The 26,855-nt window shown below is 47.1% G+C and overlaps 1 protein-coding gene across 1 annotated transcript in view; it reads right to left on the bottom strand.

Annotated features, from left to right (window-relative positions):
- IGFBP7 (insulin like growth factor binding protein 7) overlaps nucleotides 1-14,324 on the bottom strand; it is a 19,550-nt gene extending 5,226 nt beyond the window's left edge. Inside the window, exon 1 of the mRNA XM_035542263.2 lies at nucleotides 13,835-14,324. Within this exon, the coding sequence (XP_035398156.2) occupies nucleotides 13,835-14,309 (475 nt within the window). The 5' untranslated portion in view covers nucleotides 14,310-14,324. The remainder of the gene's footprint in view (nucleotides 1-13,834) is intronic.
- Nucleotides 14,325-26,855: the final 12,531 nt, after the last annotated feature.

Here is a 26,855-nt window from a genome sequence, read left to right on the forward strand (position 1 = left end):
ATTGACCACAACTCTTTGAGTGTGAACGTCAAGCCAATTCCTTACCCACTGAGTGGTCCACCCATCAAATCCATGTCTCTCCACTTCAGAGACAAGGATATCACGGGGGACAACACCAAATGCTTTGCACAAGTCCAGGTAGATGACATCAGTTATTCTTCCCCCATCCACCAATGCTGTAACCCTGGAGTGGAAGGCCAACAGATTTGTCAGGCAAATCCGAGGTTAGAGGTAAGGCAGCATTTGTATTCTACTATCTTGGGGACCATGCAGGACTTCATGAACTGCTGCTGCCTTTGCTCACCATGTGGCCACCAAGTGCAACTTCGACACAACTGGCATGGAGGAGAGGACTCCCCCATACAAACACTCCCCAGGAGACAGAGGGGTCCCAATCACTCTCCCTTGCTGCATAGAGCTTGGCCAGCTTTGCAACATCCTTTTCCCAGGCATGATTTTAATATGCAAAAGTTTGTAGCAGTTGGCTAGCAGAATTCAATGCTATCTGTGTGCAACAGTCAACCAGAGAAGGCTGGCTGTGGAGGGTGCCAGAGCCCTCGTGGGGAATCTGGGAGGGGATCAGGTGAATGCAGATCTCCGGTTTCCCCAGGGAGTTGTTTCCAAAGCCAGATGTGAGCAGAGCTGTTTTGCAGATCTGGCTGGAGATGTTTATCCTTCAGGCACGAAAATGTCAAAGACACAACCCATATTCCATTTAGGGAAGAATGGCATTTCTGATTAGTCCCTCTTTAGTAGAGGAACCACGGCTGCTTTGCAAAATGTGGCTATTCATTTCCTACCATAGGAAGTGCAGAACAAAGGAAGACATAGTGTTTATTTCCACTTATTGATAGCTTGAAGAACGTAGATGATTTTCCCCTTCTGCCCTAAAGAGGTAGGCAGTAATGGGAAACAGGCTCCCATTAGGCTTCACCAGGACAAGTCATTTCCAGTGCAAACAAGAGACCCTGACGCAGCCTGTTGCTGCTGGCTATGCTTGCTCACAGACCATGGCTCCTTCTGGGGTCCTGAACATGCACCGATCTCAGCTGTACCCTACTCTGCAGCCCTTCTGCAGATGTTGGGGGAACAGGTTTCTGGTGCATCCCAGCGCACCGACATCTTCTAGCAGACAGCTGAGGTCTTTTTTTTTTTTTGCTGCTGGGGATCAAGGGGCAGATCCACACCAGCCAGAAGACATCAGCCATCCCTGTGTCTCAGCACAAGGGATGCTAAGGTGGCTCCCCATTGCTGAGCAGCTGCTGTGACCCCAGAGAAGTGTTTGCTCTTCTCTTCCAAGACCTCCCTGTTCAGGGGTAACTGTACACAACCTGTTTGTGGGAAGCCATGAAGAGCCTGGGGTGGCTGCAGCCCATGCCCTCCCTTACAGACATATCCCATTCCTCCTGATTTTATCAGGAGGGAGCAGCACAGAAGCACGGGAGCTATCTGTGCAGCCCTGGGGGGTAGTTAAAACCACACCTCATGATGAGTAAGGGCCAGGTACTAGGTCTCCTCACAAATATTATAACCCATTTGTACAGAACTGATGCCGTCAGCTGAGAAATTAAATTAAGCAGTGTTTCATTGCATGTATTAACCTGTTGCTGGTTGTGCTGCTGCAGACATTGACTCTTGTGGCCAGGTGTGGCGTTCCGGAGTCGCAGTACCCTTTCCAATATGCAAGGGACTTTTTTGCTGGAGTTATCATTGCTCCAAGCAGTCAAAAGCAGGGCTGCACCTCCAGGCAGCAGCACACACAAGCCTGCACTCTCAACACCACCCTGCTGTATAAACATAGCACAGTGCAGAGGAATTATCCCTGGAGCACATCGCTGCGTGAAGCACTGCCAGACCCCTGCACAGCAGCAAGGACTGGTCTAGCTCACGCTATAGGCTCTCATAACCAGGCCACTTCAGGTCACACACTGTTTTCCGGCCCCTGAATGGCCATTTCCTGAGGAGCTCTGCCATTGTTTTCCTTAAACAATATGCTATGTCCCTTAAACAATAAGGTGCTTGGCAGTTCCGGTGGTACCTGGATGTCTCTAGGCTCTTTAGCTCACCCCCACACCCTGCAAGCACCTCCCAGGGATATGTGTGATTGTAGCCTGTTGCTGTAAGCTTCTGCTCCTCAAACTGCAAGATGCCCTTCTGGGGAAGGGGCAGGAAGGAATACGCTCATCCCCTTAGGACACCCTCCTCTTTATCACCAATTGCTTGGGGTCTCCACGAGGCAGGAAAAACACAGCTGCCCAGAAATGGCCACAATCTCCCACTGCAGAAAAGGAGAGGTCCTGAGTTGTATATTAAAAGCCTGGCAGACTTTAAAGCACTGTTATGCTCTTACCAGATCTGTCTCAATTCTCCCCTGACTGCAAACTGGCAATATTCACCACACCACTAAATCCAGCTGACACTGAGTCTGGCCCTGTATCACTGCCATACTTATTATGGACACGGAGTGGAAAGGAGCCAGCAAGGCAAACTGATGCACCAAGTACTGGCTCACCCTGTGAATCCAGGTCATACCAGTATTTTTCTCTAGCAGCAGCTGGCAGGGAAAAAGAGAGGAGTCATTTCAGCTCCTATTTAGGGTGAGGAAAAATTGTTTATCTCCCCTGGAAAAGGGCATCACCAGCACAGCTTCACAGCTAAGCTCTGGCTGGCTTGGGGCTGCAGCCAAAGCATGGTGAGCATTTGGCCATTATGAGGCAGCCCCACGCTCGGGATGTACTTTTTGATCTAATAACAAGGAATGTGAGAATCTGGCTGCAAAATGAACTGGAAAAGTTCACAGGCCTCTGTCTCTATCTGACGCAGCCCTGAGACCACGACGGAACACACATCCTGAAAGATGCGAGTGTCATGGGAAGAGTCAGTTCGGTCCCCTGGGATCTTTTACTTTAATCCAGGCTTCCAAAACTCTAGAGTTGGGCTTTTTCCTCCACTAAAAATAAATGAGAAAGGCCAACAAATTTTAAGTAAAATCACAACAGACCACAGCAATACAACAGTAGCTAGACCCCCATAACATCGTGATCTCTCCCACAAACCCCCCCAAGTAGCTTCTACCCTGGAGATGGGCAGGGAACGTGGGAACCTGCAACAACAGGAGATGCCTGAGCCTTCCTGGGAATTCAGATGATGTGTGCACATTCCGCCTTGCAAGTGACCCCTCCCGTTCAGGGGACCTTGTGTAGGGAGCAAGGCCACCACGCGTTGTTCAGTAGAACTGGAAACAAGCCTACCCCTTACAGAGCAAAAGAGTTGATTTCAGACAGCAAGAATCCTCTCTGGCCCTCATCTTACATCCTGCATCCTAAAGGTTGTGCTGCTCTAGTTGCAGCACTGCCCACAAAGGGGAACCTTTCTCTGTCTGCTTCCTTTGGGCCGGTTACTTGCAGGTTGTACCTGCTTATGAAAATGGTCACCAAGAGCAGAATCCAGCCCCAGATGACAGAGACATCAACCTGGCTGAGCGGTCTCTGCTCCCTGCCAGAGACTGACCCAGGGGCCCTACGATGTTTGGAGTTTCCCTCGTGGTACTTGCCCTGAATGTGCAGAAGCTTTGACAGGACACCGCAGACTGTTGACAGAGATCAGCTGCTCTCCACAGGCACTTCCCAGCTGCTCTGCCCACTGTTTGTAAGACAAATAGCTCTCCCTGGCCAGGAAAGGGGCTTATTTACAGAGACAGTGTGCTCATTCACCTGGGAGAGGAGCCTGAATATGGCAGGCTTGTTTTTTCCTGCAGATCACAAGGAGCCGACAGTCTGTATTGTGTCAGCAGTCAGAGAGGAGTTACTGTTTAGTTGCTTTTCTGCCAAAGCAGCATGTGGCAGAGCCCGTGACTTCCTCCGTGAGGCTACCAGTTAGCATACTCGTCCCAGGTACCTCTTCTCTGCTCACCATGCTGAGATGCCAGACTGCTGCCTGTCAGCTCCCAGCCCACCCACATGCCCCCTGCTCACACCGCAAGGATGGTCCATCACAGCTCGGGGTTAGCTGCTCCTAGCTGATCTCTCTGTGGTGTTCAGGCCCACAGCCCTTCCCCTTGGGAACACAGACGTGTCTACAACCACGGAGGGTGAAGCATCTGGTCACAGTGGAGGCAAAACCACCCTGCCCCACATCGCGAGAAGCTGCTCTGAGCTCAGGGAGAACAGACTGTGAGGCCACCACGCCTTCACAGAAGCCTCAAAAATTGTTTTCCCAGGAATGACAACATCACAGGAACACCTTAAAAATCACATGCTTTTCAACACAGAGCAATTCAGCCTTTTCAATTCTTGGTCTTCCACGGCAAGTGCCAACAATCTTGTCAGAAAGCAGAGATCACATGTGCGGGCAGGCTGGGCCTCAGCAGGGAATCCAGTCAGAGACACTCCCTCTTCCTGCATGCTTCTGCCTCTGAACAAAACATCCAAATTCTTTAAGACTAAAGGACCCAGGCTTCATTAAAGCACGCACACACAAATCATATACCAGCAAGCAACAACTCCTTTGATAAAATCAAAGAGGTTGCAGGTAGGTAACTACAGACAAAACCAGGCCTAGCACTAAGCACCACTGGGTAGGCTGTGGCACTCGGGGGTGTGTGTATGAAGTCCTGACCAGAAAAATATCAAGAAGTGTACTACATGCTGAAGCTTGCGTGGGTGTCGGCCTGGTTCCCAGCCAGCCTTCCCGAGGGCGGCACTGCCTTGTTGCAGCCCCAGATAGAACACAGACTGGAAAAACTCAGACAACAAATCAAAGCAAAAGCTAGACAGTTTTCACCTACTCAGGCTCTGGCAAGCCTGGCTATAGACCCACTACAGTCTCTTAAATCGCTGGGAAAGTATTTTCCCTTCAAAATTGCTTTATATGGAGAAGGGGAAACCTTCTGTAAGCAGCGCCTGCTAATTCTACCCTAGAGGCCCTTAGCCGCTCCTTCCCAAGGCAAAGCTCTGAGAGGCAACAGCGGGTGGGAAGTGTGAGCAGTGTCTGCCCTTCCCCACGTTCCCTCTCAGTTGCTCTCAGACTTTATCAGCCCAATGATTCTCAGCCACTGTGACAGACTGAGGTGTCCCAGGGGCTGGGACAACACCTGCCATGGATCTCCTGCTTTCCATCCCACCAGACTCAGCACGGAGCACAGACTGATACAGCCAAGAAGGCCAACAGCATCCTGGTTTGTATCAGGAGTAGTGCAGCCAGCAGGAGCAGGGAGGTGATCGTCCCTCTGTGCTCTGCTCTGGTGAGGCCACACCTTGAGCACTGTGTTCAGCTTTGGGCCCCTCACTATAAAAAGGAAACAGAAATGCTGGAGTGTGTCCAAAGAAGGGCTATGAAGCTTGCAAAGGGTCTAGAGAACAAGTCTTGTGAGGAGCAGCTGAGGGAACTGGACTTACTTAGCATAATGAAAAGGAAGCTCAGGGGAGATACCTTACTGCTCTGTACAACTACCTCAAAGGAGGCTGTAAAGAGGTGGAGGTCAGTCTCTTCTCCAACGAACAATATTATTGCAACAAGCAACGGCACAAGAGGAAATGGCCTCGAGTGGTACCAGGGGAGGTTTAGGTTGGGTATTAGGAAACACTTCACTGAAAGGGTTGTGAGGCATTAGAACAGGCTGCCCAGGGAAGTGGTTGAGTCAGCATCCCTGGAGGTATTCAGAAGATGTGCGGCTGTGGTGCTTAGGGATATGGTTTAGCGGTAGACTTGGCAGTGCTAGGTTAATGGTTGGACTTGATTATCTCAGAGGTCTTTTCCAGCCTAAACGAGTCTATGATTCAATGATGCTAATATAGAGACCCTGGGCATGACCTTTATGTGGCTCCATATCAGTCCTGCTTAGTAGTTCACACCTAGGGTAGAAGGGTTGGGGGTGGAATTACTGCCAAGAAGAAAACCTTAATCCATTTTTCACCTAACGAACAGGATGATGGGGCTGCACTGGCTCCAGTGATACACTCAGAGAAATGGCTTCAATTCTGCATGCCTCATGCCACGTACAGTACCTTGCTGCATTCAGCATCCTAAATGCAATGCAAATTTTGAAGCTGAAGTAATGGGTAGGCCAGTGTGGCTGAGGTCACTCTGAAGCTCAATTGCAAGCTTATAACCAAACTTGGCTCTGGAAACAGCAAAAGGTGTCTGTGCTCCCTGTTGCATGAAGGGGAAAGGCCAAGACCTCTGAATAGACAAGAAACAGGCCTTGCTAACAGAGTGCCATAAGCCAATGTCTAACAACTGCCTTACCCTTTCCCCCTCTCTTGTCAGTCTCTCATGTGTGCTGTCCCCAGTGTCAAACATACATCAGCATTCTGCAAACACCTTTGCTGCTTCACAGCCATGGCCTGATGTGTATTTGTTTTTTATCCTAGACCCGTTTGGACAAGCTCTATCAAGAAACTTCTTTACTCCCTCTCCTCCTGGCCTTGGCTTCCCCTCTTCTCTCTGTGTGACCTTGGCTATTTTACTGAGAAAGCTGTCATTATGGCAGGAGGACTGCAAGCTAACGCAAGGCAAGATAAGGGCTAAACAGTAGCTCAGTGTCTGTCTGCTAAGGACAGGAGAACGTGCTCAGCCCAGTATTTCATTCATCCCAGCTTCATCATAGCACACCACCCAGTGCTGCTCCCTTTAGCGTGCCAATAGCAAAGAGTTGCAAAAAGCACTAGGGTATGTTTGTGGCAGTGCACTGCAACAAGACGGGAGAACTAGGAGACAGCTCCATTAACCATCTGTTGAGGATGCCCCTGTCAGTAATCAGGGCTTGCAAGCCACAGGCTAAGCTTTTTTGGTGCCATACAGCATGCTAAGATGATGCAGGACATGCTGTAGAGCAGAAAGGACCTGGCTTCTGCATAAAGCAAAATACAGGCTTGCCTCCTTCCAAAAGCTTTTTTGTTAGGGAGATGTGAAGCAGGAAAGAGTATGAAAAGCTTGCACTGTGAGAGCTGGGAGACATGGAAACTAGGCATGGCAGCATTTATTCATGCTAAAGCAAGCAGGGCTTTCAGAAGTCCAACCTGATTAGACTTATTACTTGATAATCTCCTATTTAGTATGAGCCTCAATGAACCTCAGCCCAACAATGGATTAAAAAAAAAAATTTAAAAGGAATTTAAACACAGCATGCCTTTCCAAGAGCAGAAAAAAACAAACATGGAGAGGAATTTGCTGATCCAAAGTCATTCCTTCCTAGTGAATTCTAATTTTCTACAATGACTGTGAATGAAGACAAGTAAAAAATACAGGATCTCCTTGGATAGTGGAAGTGTTGCAGAGTCCCAGGTATACTGGTGCTTTCCTAAAAGCATGCCAGTGAACATGCTCTGAGCTGTTGAGTAATATATTAAACAGCTTCCCTGATAAGATCTTAGCACAGTAACCATAAAAACTCAAACCGTATTAAGCTCCAGTGAACCAGAAGACTTTTCACATAACTAAATGCATTTTAAAGGGAAATTAAGGACCTATGCTACAACAGTGGAAAAACCCAAGGTTGTAGACGGTTTTTAAAAACACAAGCATAAAACTCCAGCCATGAAAACTCAAAATCCCATGTGCTGGAAAAGCAAGGGGCATACTGAACCCCACTGCATCCCTGCACTGTGTTCCATGTATTTGCCCCTGGTGCTGTCAGTCTCCACAAGAAACTGACAGCCATGATCCTACATCTGTCAGCTCAGTTTTAAGTCCTGTAGACAGCAGAGAAAGCTTGCATCCACCTTCTCCTGAGCCCCAGAGCTGGCAGTAGTCACCCTAACAAAACAAAATAAACAAAAACTTTCTAGGAGGGATGCTCCCTGGGCTTCTGGCTAGCCAAAAACTCACCCCTCTGGGGGACAGCTCAGCTCCACCAACTGGGATATCCCCAAACCATACATTCTTTAGTGCTGGTTATAGTCAGGTTTAAAAGAATTTCTCTCCTGGTCCTACTTGGCCTAAATTTTCCTATACAAAGGCCTGCTGGCTCACCCAAGGTATCTTCCCTCCAGGTAGAATCACAGAATCATCAAGGTTGGAAAAGACCTCCAAGATCATCTGGTCCAACCATCACCCCACCACCAATGTCACCCACTAAACCATGTCCCTAAGCACCATGTCCAACCTTTCCTTGAACACCCCCAGGGACGGTGACTCCACCACCTCCCTGGGAAACCCATTCCAATGCCTGACTGCTCTTTCAGAGAAGAAATGTCTCCTAATTCCCAACCTGAACCTCCCCTGGCACAACTTGAGGCCATTCCCTCTAGTCCTATCACTAGTTACCTGCGAGAAGAGGCCGACCCCCAGCTCCCCACACCTTCCTTTCAGGTAGTTATAGAGAGCAATGAGGTCTCCCCTGAGCCTCCTCTTCTCCAGACCAAACAACCCCAGCTCCCTCAGCCGCCCCTCACAGGACTTGTGTTCCAGGCCCCTCACCAGCTTCGTAGCCCTTCTCTGGACACGCTCCAGGGCCTCGATGTCCTTCTTGTAGTGAGGGGCCCAAAGCTGAACACAGTGCTCGAGGTGCGGTCTCACCAGAGCAGAGCACAGGGGGACGATCACCTCCCTGCTCCTGCTGGCTGCACTATTCCTGACACAAGCCAGGATGCCGTTGGCCTTCTTGGCCACCTGGGCACACTGCCGGCTCATGTTCAGGTGAGCATCAATCAGTACCCCCAGATCCTTTTCCTCTGCACAGCTTTCCAGCTGTGTTCAAACACATCTAAACAAAACCACTGTGGAGGCTGGAGGAGGGGGCAGGCACTTCCTTGGAAGCGCTGCAGCCTGTGGGATGGGCCAAATCCCTGCACGTTCCCAATGCTGGGAAAGGACTTTCACGGGAAAACTGAGATGCAAGCCATGTTCAGATCAATATTATAAAGCAAGCTCCTTGGTATGTTGGCATACCTACCCTCCACCCAGAGAGGCCCCGAGTTTCTACCTCCATGAAGTATTTGTAGCTAGGTACAAACCAGCACCGATTTCCTGACAGTAAAACACTGTTCTCTGATGTCCACCAAGAGCTGCTTTGTGTTACACTGTGTCTGTGCAAGAATGGGAAATTGGCTTCTACGTGGGATGGAGAAGGGATTGTAAAATAAAGACAAAGCTTTGACAGTCATGGCAAAGCAACCTGGAGACCCAAACCCTGTTGGAACAAGTATCAGGGATTTTAAACCACAAGGCCCTTGGGCTGTAATAAGGCAACTTCAGTATTTCCAGCAGTCACAACATGCTCCTTGAAGCAGGTATCTGCTGGTAGCTAATGATAAGGGTAACTCAGGAAGATCTGTCCCTGCTTGCATTGTTTGAGCAAGAAGCGTGTGCCTGGTATTCATCAGCTCAGAAAGATCATCAAGCAAAAAAAAACTTGTAGCTTTTTGATGGAAGTTGGTACTTTGAGGGTTTGTTCTGCCTGTCTTGAGCCGCGTCATGCGACTCTAATTTCTTGTGGCAGGGGGCTTTGCATGACACTAGGTACCACGGTCATTCTGCCTTGGGCCTTGGCTACCTGTAAACAGGTATGCATGAATAGTGCATGCACTAAAAAATTAAATTCAGTCAAAATTTAAAGAAGCCACCGATTCTGTGAAAGTCTCTTCTTAGCATCCATGCACGCCAGGGTGACGCCATCTGAGTGGCCACAGAGGTCAGCTCCCTGGCTGGCACCAAGGCCTATCCTCACGCCATGGGGAACACTGGAGTTAGCACACCTGATTTCCTTTGCCTGTCCTGCCGGCAGGCTTCTGGTTTGTCTGTGGGCCTGTCCTCACTGCCAGAGCTGGCAGCAGACCCCAGCGTAGCTATTAATATGAACGGGCAGAGAGCAAAGAGCAAATAAATCCAATCCATTTAAAGGCAATGCTGGAAAACTTCACCACATTCATCTCCTGCACGGCCTCAGGACTGGGATTAGTTACAAAGGGGCACGGGTAAGGAAGAAGTGTGGTAGCAGCTCCCTGACAGAGTGGGACAAACTCAGAGACGTCTGTGAGTGCTCATGAGGGCACAGCACGAGGAGCACCATGGTGTCACTGGCTGTTCATCCCCAGCAAATGCACGCCCTGACTACACAGCAATGGGAGCAGCCGTGCGGCATCAAAAAGTTGGGAATCTCTCCGTGGGCTCCCCAGCCATCAAGAATGTCTCTTCTTCAGCCCTTCTCAGTGGTCCTGCCCTTGTGCAACCCACCCCAGCGAAAGCTGGCTGGATCCTCGCACCTGCCAAGTACCGGTATGAAGCGGGTTATTTCCATCCTTTCAAACTCTTCTCAAGCAACTTCCTTTGCCCTCCAGTTGGAATTTTTGGCTGCTCTGGAAATACCAATATCGGTTCCCTTTGTTCTTGTACAAAGGACATAGGCAACAGATTAGAGAGGTCTGGAAAACAAGCAGAAGAAAGAGAATCCCGAGGAAAGATCTAAGCAAATTAGGTAGAGCCAAGGAATGGCTCCTTGCTTATGCTATTTAATAACAAAGAAACATCCAGGTTGTTCCCAGTTGTTGGGCAGTACCTCTTAGCAAGCAAAAACTGCAGAGCATTGCACAGGAAACCATGTGATAGGCACTATAAACAATATAGAAAGCTCAGCTGGACTTGTATTTTGTCGACTTTATCAAACAGCATTTTAATGAACTTTTTTTTATCCCCCTGGAAATTAATCTATTAAAAAATGTGTGCCCCTTAAGTAGTATTTTGCATGCTAAGCCTTATGTAATTTCCTCTAAAATTAGTTCTTTTCTTCTAGGTTGCTTTGTAATCTCTCCAATAGTCTCTCTGAATTCCAGTGTAAGTATACAAGTGGTACTTCCTGTGCATTTTAACTTCTGGGACATTTTGTTGGACACTACTGTGCAAATTGACCTTTATCACGCAAAAAAATTGGCCACATGACAGAGACAAAAGTTTGCTCTGTAATACTTCTCTCAGTTAAAGTAGGAATAGGATCCCCAGCCATTTAAGTGCCTGTGGCTGATCACCATGTCTCAGAGCATGTGTTTTAAGGCAGAAGAAGAGGCTGTGGTAAGATTCACTCCCACCCTCCTTGGGAGGTGAAATTTGGGCTAACAGTTGCATGAATGAAGAAAAGGCGGCATTAGACCTACTTGCACCTGTGTCCTGTCTCCTGCCTTTCTGCCCCCTCTTAGCATGCTGCAGAACTAGGGTGGGTGAAGAGGAGCATCTAATCATTCCCAGATGCATTCCTTTCTTCTGCTGTATGCCCCATCTCCAGCTGCCTCCCTTCCTGCTGACGACAATGAAGGCCAACAGCAGTCACAGCTCTCCATTTCCTCCTGCCCAGGATGAGCTTTCAAATAGGATGTACAAACAAGCAAAGCTAAACCAAAACAAGCCCTCCCTGTTACACCTAAACAAAACAAAACAAAAAACAAAAACTCTGAACAGTCAGGACCTGCTGCTCTAAACATGCTTTTCTGGACCTCTTCTCAGACTTGAATGGCTGCTCTCTGTTGTCCCCAAAGGACACAAGCCTGATAGACCACAGACTGCATGCTAGAAATGCATGCTTTTTTTTTTTTTCCTTTAAGAAATCCAGAAAAGTAGATCTCCCATCTGGAAAGATTTGTTCTGCTGCAGAAATGGACAGTGAGACCTTTGTTCCATGTACCCGTGCTATGCTCTACTGCATACTCAGTAGAGCAGTCTTCTCCCATGCTAACTTGCTTTGATTCTCAGTATATTGTTCCCTCTAGGAGTTAATACTGTAACACAATATTTCCAGCTAACATCTAAATCTGATGTTTTGCACAAGGTTTGTCAAGTGACACAGGGCATTTAAGCAGCAACCCAATCCTTAACTAACCTTTACTACTTTCCTTGGGAGTTTCAGAAACATTGCTTTTCAAGATATACTTGGCTCGAGTTGTGGGAAAAAAAGAGAATGAGGAGGGGGAGGTTGTCACCCTCCACATACTGTGCTTCTAAAATTACTCGCTCTACCAAAACGGTACTGGTGCTGAAATATTGCCCTTGAGACGTTCAGTAAATGGTTGGTATGTCATGCTGCCTCCCCTGGCTTCCTGGCAAAATCCACTCCCCTAACTGCCTGGCTCAAGCTCCACAGTAGAACCATTTCTTTCTAGAGCACTGTCCCTAAGCAAAAGCTTGGGAAGAACTGAGCTCCTGCTAGGATGCAACCCCTATCAGAAATGTTGTGAGTACAAACTGCTATGTGTGATTCAGAGGAATGCCACCACCTGCTTTAATTGCAAACTAAAGTAAGCCAGTGACAATAACATTGGCTCTGAATTTCTGTGACTTTTCATATCCGTTCAATCAGAACATTTCTCTTTCTCACTGCTTGCAAACTTCCTCTGCCAAATCCTGCTCTGGATGGCTCATCCCCTTTGTCACAGCATCCTAACTTGTACACCACAGGCAAAGTATCTATGACTGTGAAAAGCAGGGCTTTGTGGTTCCACCCCAGCTGGAAACCAAGGAAGACTGACTACATTTCTTTGTATTTTTGGGGCTTGTCTGAAGTCTTACACCAAATTTAGGCAGCTTCACATGACTGGGCCTCCTTCTCAAATCCATTTAAGGTGGTTTTATAACTATTATATTTTCTCTTCCTTTTCTGTCCTATTAAGCTGTCTTTATCTCAACCCACGAGCTTCTACATTTTTTTTGTTTTTCTGCTTCAATTCTTTCCCCCAGTCTAATAAACCAGCATTACACAGCACAGCAACATGATAACATTAAACCAGCCCCCAGAGGTGAACAGCACAACACGGAAAACATGCACTAAGTAATGTGCTACACAACGCAATTCTGAGACCAAACACAACAAACCCAAAAGCAAAAAAAAACAACCCACAACATTGTGATCTGCAACTATTAAACCGATCTAATGCTTTTAACAGTCTTGTTTTAAGATGACCTGGTCAGATATGTTGTCGTCTCAACCCTTTGGGCCCCACACTGGTTACAAAAAGGATGGTTGTGGCTTAACCCAGTAGGCACTAAGCACCACACAGCCGTTCTCCCCCATTCCCCAGTGGGATGAGGGAGAGCATTGAAGCAAAAAAAAAGAAAAGTAAAAGATCATGGGTTGAGATAAACACAGCCTAGTAGGACAGAAAATGAAGGGAAAATAATAATAATAAAAAGAATATATAAAGCAAGTGACGCACAATGCAATTGCTCACCACCTGCTGACCAATGCCCAGCTCCTGCTGATCGATGCCCAGCTTGATCCCAAGCAGCGGCACACCCACCCAGGCCAACCACCTCATATAATTCTTCAGCATGATCCCATATGATATGGAATATCCCTTTGGCCAGTTGGGGTCAGCTTCTGGTGCACCCCCAGTCTCCTTGCTGGCAGGGCAGAAAAGTCCTTGGTGCTATGCAAACACTGCTCGGCAACAGCTAAAAACATCAGTGTATTATCGCCGCTATTCTCATCAAAAATCCAAAACGTAGCCCCTGCGAAGGAAATAAGCTCTGTCCCAGCCAAAACCACGCCACGTTCCTAAAGCTCCATCTACAAGCACATAAACTACCCAGCACGAGATGCCCTCGGGAAGCAGATGCGGCTGTCTGATCTCGAGCAGCAGGTAGCTACAGGAGGAGGACAATCCCTTGGGCATCCTTACGCATACCGAGGTGCTTGATGTTAATTTCTATTTACTGCGCACCAGTGGTGTGGCTAGGCACAGCTGCGAAGCAACACTTGTTAGTTTCTCCTGATGGACTCAGGCAAGGGATTCAGGGTCCCGGGCCGCGCCCTGAGCCGTCACAGAGCGGCTGGAAGAAGCCGGATGATAAAAACAAGCCGCCTCCTCCCGAGAGGCGCTGCCCGCACCGCCCCGTTACCGCGACCCCGCACCTTGCTCGCAGGCTCCCTTGCTGCGCTGGGTGATGGCCGGCTCCCCGCGGCTCTGTGCCCGCAGGCTGGCGGCTCGGAGCTGGCAGCCGCTGCCGTAGGTCAGCCCGTCGCTGCCGCACACCGGGTAGCGGCTCTTGCACAGGCACACGCCCACCGGGGCGGCGGTGCCGGAGAGGGCAGCGGGGCCAGCGCCCGGCTCCGGGCCGCCCTTGGCCTTGCGGCGCTTGCGGCTCTTCACGCACTCGAGCCCGGCGGCGCAGCGCCCCCCGCCAAAGCCGCCGCACGCCTCGCCCTCGCCGCGCCCGCACTGCCAGCAGCAGCCGCAGGCGTCCCGCACCCGCCCCAGCGGGCAGCCCCGCGGCGGCAGCGCCGGGCACCGCGCCGCCTCGCACGGCCCGCAGCCCCCCGATGCCGCCGCCGCGGAGAGGGCGGGCGCCAGCAGCGCCGCCACCAGCAGCAGCACCGCGGACGGCATCGCAGCACGGCGCCGCCTTCCCCCGGCAGCGGCTTAAGCCGCGGCCGGGGAAACTCCTCCCTCGGCGGCGGCCGGCCCCTCAGCGCCGCCGGCCCCCCGCCCGGCCCCGGCCCCCTGGTGCTGGCCCGGCGGCTCCTCGGTGCCGCCGCCATTTTGGGGGCCGCCCTGACAGGGGCTGCGTGAGGGGACCCGGTGGGTTGGTTTCCTGCAGGAATGGGGGAAAGAGAGAAAAGCGGAGCTGCCGGGTGTCTCGTCATGCTTGGGACAACGTTCTCTGCCTCTGTCTGCCACCACTTCACTGGCACATCCTCCGCGGGATGCAAAAATGCCTTGGGGTCAGAGTGGTACAAGCCCTGGTGCCTCTTGGGCAGCAAAGCAGAGGAAAGGCAGTGGCAAACCTTTCTGACCTGCAGTCAGTGGTGTGCTTGGCAGGAAGAAAACGTAGTGGAAAGGGGAAGGGAAGGGAAGGGAAGGGAAGGGAAGGGAAGGGAAGGGAAGGGAAGGGAAGGGAAGGGAAGGGAAGGGAAGGGAAGGGAAGGGAAGGGAAAGAAATGTCGATCCCTTTCTTTTCCCCTTTATTCACTTACCTCAGCATGGAGCCCCTTTCCTCTCTTGTGAGGACACATTAGCTCATATTTGGGTGCAGAGGGACCTCTAGTGTACTTTTGCAGCTCGTGCTCTTGTGCATTCATTGAACTTTGCAGCATGAGCAACACACGAATAAATGGCAGAACGTGGGAGAGCAGCTGTTGAAGTGCACGTTTCGCACCCATCACTGTGAACAAGGGAAGAGACATTTGTGCCTCTCTGTGAAACACTAGGACATCCAGTGAGAGATGCAACAGATGGATGGGCTTCTCGTACGATGAGAGGCTGAGGACACTTGGTTTGTCTAGTCTGGAGAAAAGAAGGCTAAGAGGCAACCTCATTGCTCTCTACAGCTTTCTGAGGAGGGGAAGTGCAAAGTGCCGCTCACAGGATGTGTGGCATTGGCCCAAAGCTGTGTCAGTGGAGGTTCAGACTGAACATCTGGAAAAATTTCTTTACTGTAAGGGTGGACTTTGCTGGAACAGGCTTTCTAGAGAGATGATTGATGCCCTGTGCCTGTCACTGTTGAAGACATAATACCCTCATTAATAGGCTTTGACTTTTGGTTAGCTTTCAAGAGGTCAGGCACTTGGACTCAATGATCTTCGAAGGTCCCTTCCACCCGAACTATTCTATTCTATCTGGAGCTCTTTCCACTCTAATGACTGCAATATATTTAAGCAAGGAAACATGAAATGTGAATCTTTATCAGCCATTAATACAAGTGTCCTAGTCATTTTGTAGGAACAGTGGAATTGGATGGATTTTAATTATGGTTTGAAGGATCAGACCAAGCAGGAGGATCCACTTCTGACGTAGAGCAGCACACCCATAGTCACCAGTTGAAGATCAAACCTAAACCAGCTCTATGGGGGCTGACTGAAGGTCTGTCTAGTCAGGGCCCAGTACAGACCGCTGAAGATGAGACTGTTCAGGTCTCATTCCCACTGCTAGTACTCATTATGTGAATTTCCCAGCACAGAGCAACATCCTGTCTTCCTATGAAATGATGGCAGTTGTTTGCATCACAACACACTGAACAGCAAACCAACTTTAGTAACACTGTTTTACATTATTTAAGCTACTTCGAAGGATTGCTTTCTTACATTATAGCAATAATTTTATTCATTGCAAAAATGATGAGGAAAAAAATTGAGATAGTTTTCCAATTATGCTCTCTTAATGTGGGCTAGACCTCATATGGAATATTTAATTTTCACTGTCCTTAATCTGACAGCCATTTGTATGTACTCTAAAAAACAGTAAATGGGTACTTTATACTACAGTCTTATTATTTAAGGGAAACTACCCAAAAGTGATGATTTAGAAGCAATCTACCTTCAAAACGCACATGCCACTCTCTTCTTTGTAAAAGTCTGTAATGTGAATAAGTGTTAAAGTATAAGAATAAGAAAATAAGAAATACGTAAAGCGTAGTAAGTGTTAAACTTCTATCTGAATTTTGCATATCAGCTTTTAATCATGGTGTTGAAACTAAAGCCTGAGGCAGGTCCAACATCAGTCCACAAGTCAGGGTCCAAGTCAAGGGTCCGGGGACCAGTCCTCCTCAAACACAATTCAGGGCAGGAGGGAGGGACCAGGATTAAACTCAATTACAGAAGCCCCTGTAACTGTGGGCAGGGTGTAGACAAAGGCCCTAGGTGAGGCTGGTCATAAACATTCAGGGCCATCAGTGCAGTCTGGGCCAAGACACTTGTGACTGTACTCCCCAAAGAACACTTCAGAAAAGAATTAATTCATATTCAAGGACAGGAATAGAAGTTAGTGAAACTCAAACCGATAAGCAAAATCCATTAGTGTTACAGAGTCAGCTGTAACCAGCCTGTAGCACATAAACAACACATACTATTCTAATATGCTATGTCAGGATGTAAGTGTTGCTGCGTATTAGTTCTGTTTTCAGTAAGTGCTTTTATCAAGGCTGTGTTTACAATGAGGCAAGTTAAATTCTCAAACGCTATGCAAGACAATGTTTTCTGCACTCCACCACCATCAGTCCCATTAATGATCCTTCTTGAAATAAACATGCCACTGCATCAGTAGTTTTCGCTATGGGTGAAGCAATTCATGGCAATTAATGTTTAATTTATTGCGGGTTTTCAGTTTTCATTAAGCCTTCTTTGTGCTAGTTGTGTTTCTATGAGGGTGTGGGTTTAGATATTTTTCATTTTTGTTGTTGTTCTTCTTTATATAAAACATGGAGTGGAGACAACTCCTGCTGCAGTATTTAATGGAAAAGTTTAGCAGTGGAAAAATGGCTTGAAGAGCTTGAAGGCTGTTTCAGTGGCTGAAGGAAAATAAGTAGGATTCTTTACATCCTGGCTAATAAGAGTCTGACAGATGGTAAAATTATGTCAGTATCGTGTTTTCTCTTCAGGTGACCAAAGTCACTAAAAACATTGATTAATGTCTTCTGACTGCCCAAATGAGCTAGCGATGGTAACAGCCAGGTAGGTAACAGAGATGATTAGAGCCCAAAATAACAGCCCCAAATAATTGCTGTTAGTTTAAATCCTGACATGTTTTATGAGATGCAGAAACCGGTCTCCCAATCTCCATCTCCCTCCCCACTAGGCCAAGCAGAAAGGCAAAATGGAAGATTGGCGTAAGTCCACTCCATCAATTCATGTTATTATTCACCTGTTGTCTCAGGACCCTATCTTACATTAACCCTCCTATTTTCTTCATTAGCCTTTTCCAGGATTAATATCCTTTCTTCTGGGTGGAGGATGGCATTCAACAGGACTTGCATATCTTTCCAGTCTATTTGAAATACTCTGTATATCTCTTTTCAGGATTTGCACAATAAGAACCTGTTGACTCTTTCCAATTTATAAAGTCAGAGGATAAAAAAGGATTTTTTACCAAGATTGGCAAGCCCTGTGGGCTCACTGCCTCCTGGAGTGGGGCCTGCATGATTGGATTCCTAGTTCTTGTCCTCCCTGTGATAAGGCTGAATCCTGATGCTGCTCTAAATTCTTTGTATCCTCCTGTCTCTCATCACCACTTCCCCTGTCACAATCTCTCTCATTTGGATTTGCACCCCAAGGTACTTTTCTTCCAGGCACCTTTCCTCTCCAAGCATGGATTGTTATGACCCAAGTGCAGGACGCACGTTGTTAAGCTGCAGTCAGATCTGGACTGCAGCTACTAAGGACTTTGGAAAAGGTAGCTCTCAGTCCAGTGCTTCAAGAGAGGAGAGGAGAACATAAGTTTTTGAACTCACGGTATTTTTCCCAAAAGATATTTCTTCTCTCCTCTCTTCCCTTCCTTCACTTCCATGCATGATGCAATTCACCATGGCTTTCAGTCTTGCAGCTTGAAGCAAAGGGAAGAAAAACAATTCACTTTTCTGCTTCTTCTATATGCTTTTTATAAGCAAAGAAGTGTGAGAGAGTGAATGTTCTTCCTCCCACCCAACTTACTGTTTTTTTTTGTTTGTTTCTTAAACTAGCACTTTTTTTCCAATAAATCCAAAACGATCTATTCACTTTAATTTCCTTCACAAACTTTACTTATTCTAACCGCACATTGCCCTTCCACAATGAAAAGGCATAAATAGCCTCATGCTGAAATGTCCAAAGAACACAAAACTTGATAGTCCATCTCCAGCTATTAACAATGCAAGATTAATTAGCTTAAAACCCATTGATGAAATGAGTTCAAAAACATTTACTGTGTCATTCAGACATTTACTCTTTCTTCATCAATCTCTTATTGCTACTTGAGTTACAATTGCTGTCTGGCTAATAGATGAAGCTGAAACTTTCAGGTTATTCCTATTAATGAATTAACTTTTCAGGTATTTATTAAAGTGACAAATGAAGGGGTTGGAAGATAATAAATCTACTTGAAATGTTGAAGAAGGTAAAGATTGGATTCCAGCTATTCCTTTAATCGACATTTACCTTTACAGAAAGTAAGCACAGTAGATCAGTCAGGAGAGCAGTCTGTGCAAGAGGAGGTGTTCAGAATATTTTCAGATTGCATTGACTAGAGAGAGCAGAAGTGATGGCAAAAGTAGGTTCATACTAAGTGGATTTTTGGGAGACAAAAGATGTATTGTTCTGGCTGCTCTGAGTTCACCTAGCACCCTCCTGGGGCATACAAAAACCACTGTAATTAGAAAACAATACTGCACCTATAGTCAATTTTTCTCAAGAAGCCCTCGGACAAGGCCTGAATGCTAAGACCATTTAGTTGGACTGTGGTGTTTGTTTTGTTTTCTAGCACCTCAAGGTTTATCTGTTTTTTAATCACCGCTATTTGTACTTCAAAAGCATTGATGGCCCTAGGTGAGTGCTGAGATGAGATGCTTTGAGTGATAATTCCCTTTTGAAAAGCCCTTTGAACTCTATGTAACCCAGGCAAGGAAGAGAAATTTTATTATTCTCTGTATTGCAGAGGGGAAAAGAGCTATGCTCGTTTTAACTTAACAGAACCAATGTTTCACCTGGAAGCTTGAAATGACTCACCCAAGACCATTCCAAAAGTCAGAGGAGTCCAGATCTTCTTTATTCCTTTAAGTACATGCCTTCTTTTTTGGTCCCATGGTTTACCAGTTACCATTAGTGTCAATGGGATATTTCCCTTGGACAGCAGTGTGAAAAGGCTCCTCAACATCCAGTAACAGTGGATTCCATGGGAGAATACAGTGGTCCTTTTGCTATTTCTCTATGTTCCACTTTGATAGGGTTTCAGGTAGTGGACAAGAGCAGCAACAAGCACAGGTGACAAGGTCACTGATCCTTCAGGCAACATGCAAATTGTAATGCCACATTAATTGACAACTTACCTGAAAATAGGAGAACAATGAAATGTTTATTATGTGTTTTAAGTTCAAGAATTGATTGTTTCTTTATATTTAGTTAGAGAAACTAGAATTAGTTCTAAGTACCAGAACGTACTATGAAGTAGCTGCGATTATAGGTAGTCAAGAAAAAAGAAAAAGAAACTGAAACATATTTTATAGAATGCAGCCAATATACAATGTTAGTCACAGAATCACAGAATCACAGAATCGTCTAGGTTGGAAGAGACCTCCAAGATCATCTAGTCCAACCTCTGTCCTAACACTAACAAGACCTCCACTAAACCATATCACTAAGGACTACATCTAAACGTCTTTTAAAGACCTCCAGGGATGGCGACTCAACCACTTCCCTGGGCAGTCCATTCCAATGCCTCACAACCCTTTCAGTAAAGAAGTTCTTCCTAATATCCAACCTAAACCTCCCCTGGCGCAACTTTAGCCCATTCCCCCTCGTCCTGCCACCAGGCACGTGGGAGAATAGACCAACCCCCACCTCTCTACAGCCTCCTTTAAGGTACCTATAGAGAGCGATGAGGTCTCCCCTGAGCCTCCTCTTCTCCAGGCTAAACAACCCCAGTTCCCTCAGCCGCTCCTCGTAAGACTTGTTCTCCAGACCCCTCACCAGCTTCGTTGCCCTTCTCTGGACTCTCTCGAGCACCTCCATGTCCTTCTTGTAGCGAGGGGCCCAAGGTGCGGCCTCACCAGAGCCGAGTACAGGGGGACAATCACCTCCCTAGACCTGCTGGCCACGCTGCTTCTTATACAAGCCAGGATGCTGTTGGCCTTCTTGGCCACCTGAGCACACTGCTGGCTCATATTCAGCCGACTATCAACCAATACTCCCAGGTCCTTCTCAGCCAGGCAGCTTTCCAACCACTCATCTCCCAGCCTGTAGCTCTGCTTGGGGTTGTTGCGCCCCAGGTGCAGGACCCGGCACTTGGCCTTGTTGAACTTCATACAGTTGACCTCAGCCCATTGGTCCAGCCTATCCAGATCCTCCTGCAGAGCCTTCCTTCCCTCGAGCAGATCGACACACGCTCCTAACTTGGTGTCATCTGCAAACTTACTGAGGGTGCACTCGATCCCCTTGTCCAGGTCATCGATAAAGATATTAAAGAGGACTGGCCCCAGCACTGAGCCCTGGGGGACTCCACTAGTAACCGGCCTCCAACTGGATTTAACTCCATTCACCACAACTCTTTGGGCCCAGTTATCCAGCCAGTTTTTAACCCAACGAAGTGTACGCCAGTCCAAGCCACGAGCAGCCAGTTTCTTGAGGAGAATGTTGTGGGAAACAGTGTCAAAAGCCTTACTGAAGTCAAGGTAGATCACATCCACAGCCTTCCCCTCATCCACCAGGCGCGTCACTTGGTCATAGAAGGAGATCAGGTTCGTCAAGCAGTACCTACCTTTCATAAACCCATGCTGACTGGGCCTGATCGCCTGGTTGCCCTTCAAGTGCCGCGTGACGACATTCAAGATAATCTGCTCCATAAGCTTCCCTGGCACTGAGGTCAAACTAACAGGCCTATAGTTCCCCGGGTCTACCCTCCGGCCCTTCTTGTAGATGGGCGTCACATTTGCTAGCCGCCAGTCGACTGGGACCTCTCCTGATAGCCAAGACTGCCAATAGATGATGGAAAGCAGCTTGGCCAGCTCCTCTGCCAGTTCGCTCAGTACCCTCGGGTGGATCCCATCCGGCCCCATCGACTTGCGTACATCCAAGTGCTGTAGCAGGTCGCCAACCATTTCCTCGTGGATAGTGAGGGCCACATCCTGCTCCCCATCCCCTTCCACCAGCTCAGGGTACCGGGTATCCAGAGAACAACTGGTCTTGCCGCTAAAGACTGAGGCAAAGAAGGCATTGAGTACCTCAGCCTTTTCCTCATCTTTTGTAACTAAGTTTCCCCCCGCATCCAGTAAAGGATGGAGATTCTCCTTAGTCCTCCTTTTTGTGTTGATGTATTTGTAAAAACTTTTTTTGTTATCTTTAACAGCAGTAGCCAGATTGAGCTCCAGATGAACTTTGGCCTTTCTAATTTTATCCCTGCACAGCCTCGCAACATTCTTATAGTCCTCTTGAGTAGCCCGCCCTCTTTTCCAAAGATTATAAACCCTCCTTTTTCTCCTAAGCTCGAGCCACAACTCTCTGTTCAGCCAGGCCGGTCTAGTTCCGCGCCGGCTTGTCTTTGGGCACGTGGGGACAGACCGCTCCTGAGCCGTTAAGATTTCCTTCTTGAAGAGTGCCCAGCCTTCCTGGACTCCTCTGCCCTTCAGAACCTCCTCCCAAGGGACTCTGCCAACCAGTGTCCTGAACAGCTCAAAGTCAGCCCTCCGGCAGTCCAAGACAGCGGTTTTACTGGTCCCCTTCCTGACTTCGCCAAGAATAGAGAACTGAACCATTTCGTGGTCACTCTGCCCAAGACAGCTCTCGACCACCACATCTCCCACCAGTCCGTCACTGTTTGTGAACAGAAGGTCTAGCGGGGCACCTCCCCTGGTAGGCTCTCTAACCAGCTGCATCAGGAAGCTATCTTCCACGCTCTCCAGAAACCTCTTAAGACTGCTTTCTCTGGGCTGTGTTGTGCTTCCAGGATATGTCTGGGAAGTTGAAGTCCCCCACAAGAACAAGCACTGACGATTTCGTGGCTTCTGCCAGCTGCCTGTAGAACTCCTCATCTATCTCCTCATCCTGGTTCGGTGGTCTATAACAGGCCCCCACCAGGATGCTTGCCTTGTTGGCCTTCCCTCTGATCCTAACCCAAAGAGACTCAACCTTATCATTCCCAGCCTCAAGTTCCTCAACATCAAAACACTCTCTAATATAGAGAGCCACACCACCACCCCTTCTGTGCTGCCTGTCCCTTCTGAAGAGCCTATAGCCAGTCATTACTGATTAGCCAGTCAATATAGTCATTACTGTATAAAGATTTCCATTTCAATGACATTACCATATTGTACGCTTAATCAGTAGCTTCTTGTATAAGTAATGGGATAGTTCATTGATAAAATATGCTATTTCTAATGCTTATTAGACTGTCAGAGTCAGGCTTAATAACGTGTTGAGGGCTAATTAAGTATTCTATGTACTGTAAAATTCTCAGAGGTTTAGTTTATATGAATTATCAGCAGGAATATAGTATTAGCAAAGTGATGTCTTACAGGGAAATGACAGACAGAACAGGGGGGAGTTTAACTTTCTGAGCTGAGCAGCTGCATCCAGCACAGAGATGATACTCACCCAGGTCACAGTGAGACATTTGAGTCTTGGATGGATTCATTCTCCTCTGGAAAATGAGTGAAAGGATAAAGACCTGAGGATGTTGTAATGGTTGTGATCTCTTAACAAATCTATGGTTATTATGATTGTTTGTATTTAATTTTCTCATTGTTATTTTTATAGTGGTTGGAAATGAACAACTCTTCTGCATGGCAAGAACATATTCCTTAGAGCAAAACCGTCAGGCATGAAAGCGTAACTGATATTTGCATGAATTTGATATTCATGCTGAATTTTGAAAATCTATTTACTTTGAAACACTTCTGCTTCCCTATCTTCCTTCCTTCTTTCCCTGCTCTACATTTTCCAGGCTCCTTGCATAAAAATACTATCTATATTTCATAACGGTTCATCTGCTTCAGCTACTTATGCCTATAACTGAAGTCACAGTACTGTATTTTTCACATCATAATTATTTCCAATGTAACCAACTGTAATTTTGTAAATTGACTTCAAGTAGTGAAATAAGCAGCAGGTGCAGATGAGCCCTTAAGAAACAATGATTCTGTCCTTGAAAACAAGGAATGAGGATGAACTGTGGAACAGTATAGCAACTTGTAAGCAGAATTATTGGGGAAAAAAGTTTTCCTTTTCTTTTCTACCCTAATATACATCTAGACTACATCCCTACAAGCCAGAAATTGATTCCTAGTTCTTTCCTAGTATAGTTGATCAGGGTGTAGACCCCATATTCTGCTCCTCTGCAAACCCATGATAACAACTGTGAATGAATTGTGAAAGCTTTTCTCTCTGTCACATTTGACAATCTGAGAAGTTCTTTGGCTGTGCCTGTCCTTAAGTCACAGAAAAGCTTCCAACAGCCAGTCATTAATGATTCTGCCAAATGCCTAAGAGGGACACTTCAGCATTTTACTGGAGTACACAGTGATAATATGCCTTGGACTGTGGTATAAAAATGCAAGGTTGAGTGACTTTAATAACTTTGGAAATATAATACACATTTAGAGATATTCTGTCTAGGGTGTGGAATTGCTGTTAGGAGACACAATTTATAAATAAAAATAGGGAAAAGAATTACAGTTTACTCAGCATTCCAAAATCTAGACTAGTTAAAAAAGCAATCTCCTTCAGTTTATGCTACAGGAAAACGGAGTTAAATAGTAGGAAAGCCAGTAATAATATTTATGCTGTTTTTTTCTTGGTGAGAATCTGGCCCCAATTAAGACAGGGACAGAAACCAGCCTAAACACTATTCTTTTGTGCAGCATGAACTGCTTAGTTCAGCAATATCATACTCAAAATACAGCTGGAAAAATATGCATTTGAAATGTTTCAAGCTATTTAGCAGTGGGCAAATGAACAATAGCTAGATATAAAAACCTGTTCATCAGTAAGACTGATTACAAAGAACTAATTCTCTGAGTATCAGACTAAGGGTATTTTCATTCTGTAACCTGTGAAACAATTCTAGCAGCAGTTGCCTATATTGAAGGTTTCATCCTCAGATTCCTTCAAACATGAAAACTTGGCAGAACCACTTCTGAGCCAAATCGAGAGAGCAGGAAGAGTCAAACTTGGTCAATTTAGACTGCTGCAGAGATCATAGAATCAGAATGGCTTGGGTTGGAAGGGACCTTGAAACATCATCTAGTCCAATCCCCCTGCCGGAGCAGGAACACCTAGATCAGGTCACACAGGAATGCGTCCAGGCAGGTTTTGAATGTCACCAGAGAAGGAGACTCCACAAGCCCCCTGGGCAGCCTGTCCCAGTGCTCTGTCACCCTCACCATGAAGAAGTTTCATCTGATATTTAAGCAGAACCTCCTATGTTCCAGCTTGCACCCATTGCCCCCATCATTGGATGTCACCGAGAAGAGCCTGGCTCCATCCTCCTGACACTTGCCCTTTACATATTTATAAATGTTAATAAGGTCACCCCTCAGTCTCCTCTTCTCCAAGCTAAAGAGACCCATCTCCCTCAACCTTTCCTCGTAAGGGAGATGCTCCATTCCCTTAATCATCCTTGTGGCTCTGCGCTGGACTCTCTCAAGCAGTTCCCTGTCCTTCTTGAACTGAGGGGCCCAGAACTGGACGCAATTTTCTAGATGTGGTCTCACTAGAGCAGAGTAGAGGGGGAAGAGAACCTCTCTCGACCTTACCCTTCTTTCTTTCCTTTTGGAGGCAGTCCTGAGAAGTGGTGTCAGCTGCCTCTTCTGATGTGACCTTGTAGGCAGGCCTTCCACCACATCCTCACCTACCTCTCCTTCAAGATCCAGGGCCTTCAAGAGGCCCATATCTTTGAAGAGGGACAACCTGGACTTTGTAACTGGTAAGAAGGGAGAAATGACAAAATTGAGGGTTTAGGATATTTCAGAGGTCGCCATATTAATGCCTTCTGTGTCTGCGTATGTCTCTTGGATATATGATCAGCTTTGCTACTGTTTGAACTTGTAAATGCAAAAACAGAAGCTACATTCATCAGCCTGGAATGGAAAGGTTCCTGGGTCTCCAGGAGCACTGGGCTGGGATCCAGCTTCTGAGCAGAAGAAATTCCTAGGTCCCAGATGAGATGACCTTGTAATATCCCTTAACATCGAGTAGGACTGGGTCACTCCCTTGCAATATATTTTATCCAGCCATCCTTCCTCTAGTGGGATTAGAAAATTCCCAGGTAGAAAAAAATGTATCTCACTTCCAGATACCATGCTCATGTATTTCCACGGAAACCATTTCTTCACTCCTGACATATCTAGTAAGAACTACAAAAGGGAAGCAAAAAATCACTGGCAAAAAGCGCGCTCACTGCCTGGTCCAAGGAGTCTGTGGAAAAGGATTGAGTTTTTCAAGTTTTCTGCGAATGGATCTTGACAGGGAAAAGGATCACTTCAGCATTGCAGTCTGAAAAATCTCTGGATTCTAACTGACTTTTATACTAAGTTTTCACTATACCTGCTGCAATACAGTCTCAGTCTTGGTTCTTAGGTTGGATGGAACAAATGTAGTGGATGACGATGATGAGCGAGCAAAAAAAGAATGAACAAAATTATTATCTGCTCCAGTTCTTCTCTTCGTCTGTTCCTGAGCACACACAGTAAGCCCAAGGCAGGAATTTCCTCAGTGCCAGAATCAGTATTTTTCCAGCTAAGTCCTTTATTTTCTCTTTTCCTCTCAATTCCAGTTCCCCAACAAGTCAAATGTGTTTTCTCATAAGATGCAACTCCTAACATTCTTCTCCAAAGCACATGGGGCCAAATACATCTGGTACATGCTGAGAAGACTCAACTGACTGAAGATGTGCCTGCTTCTGGCTATTGGAATCATAGAATCATAGAATATCCCTAGTTGGAAGGGACCCGTAAGGATCATCGAGTCCAACCACTGGCACCACATAGGTCTACACAAAAATTCAGACCTATGACTAAGAGCACAGTCCAAATGCTCCTTAAACTCCGACAGGCTTGGTGCCGTGACTGTGTCCCTGGGGAGCCTGTTCCAGTGCGCGACAGCCCTCTCAGTGAAGAACCTCTTCCTGATATCCAGCCTGAACCTCCCCTGTCACAGCTTGACACCGTTCCCTCGGGTCCTGTCACTGGTCACTAAAGAGAACAGATCGGCGCCTGCCCCTCCCCTCCGCCTCGTGAGGAAGCTGTAGGCCGCCATGAGGTCTCCCCTCAGCCTCCTCTTTTCCAGGCTGAACAGGCCAAGTGACCTCAGCCACCCCTTGTACGTCTTCCCCTCTAGGCCCTTCAACATCTGTGTAGCCCTTAATCTGATTGCTGAGCCTGATATTTCTTCTCAATATATGGCACTGATCACCCATACACTAGGGAAAGGTTTGCCTCTGGAATAGCTACAACTACATATTCCCTGGAAGAGGATGCCA

Source organism: Cygnus atratus, chromosome 4, assembly GCF_013377495.2.
Source record: "Cygnus atratus isolate AKBS03 ecotype Queensland, Australia chromosome 4, CAtr_DNAZoo_HiC_assembly, whole genome shotgun sequence".
Taxonomy (NCBI): Eukaryota; Metazoa; Chordata; class Aves; order Anseriformes; family Anatidae; genus Cygnus; species Cygnus atratus.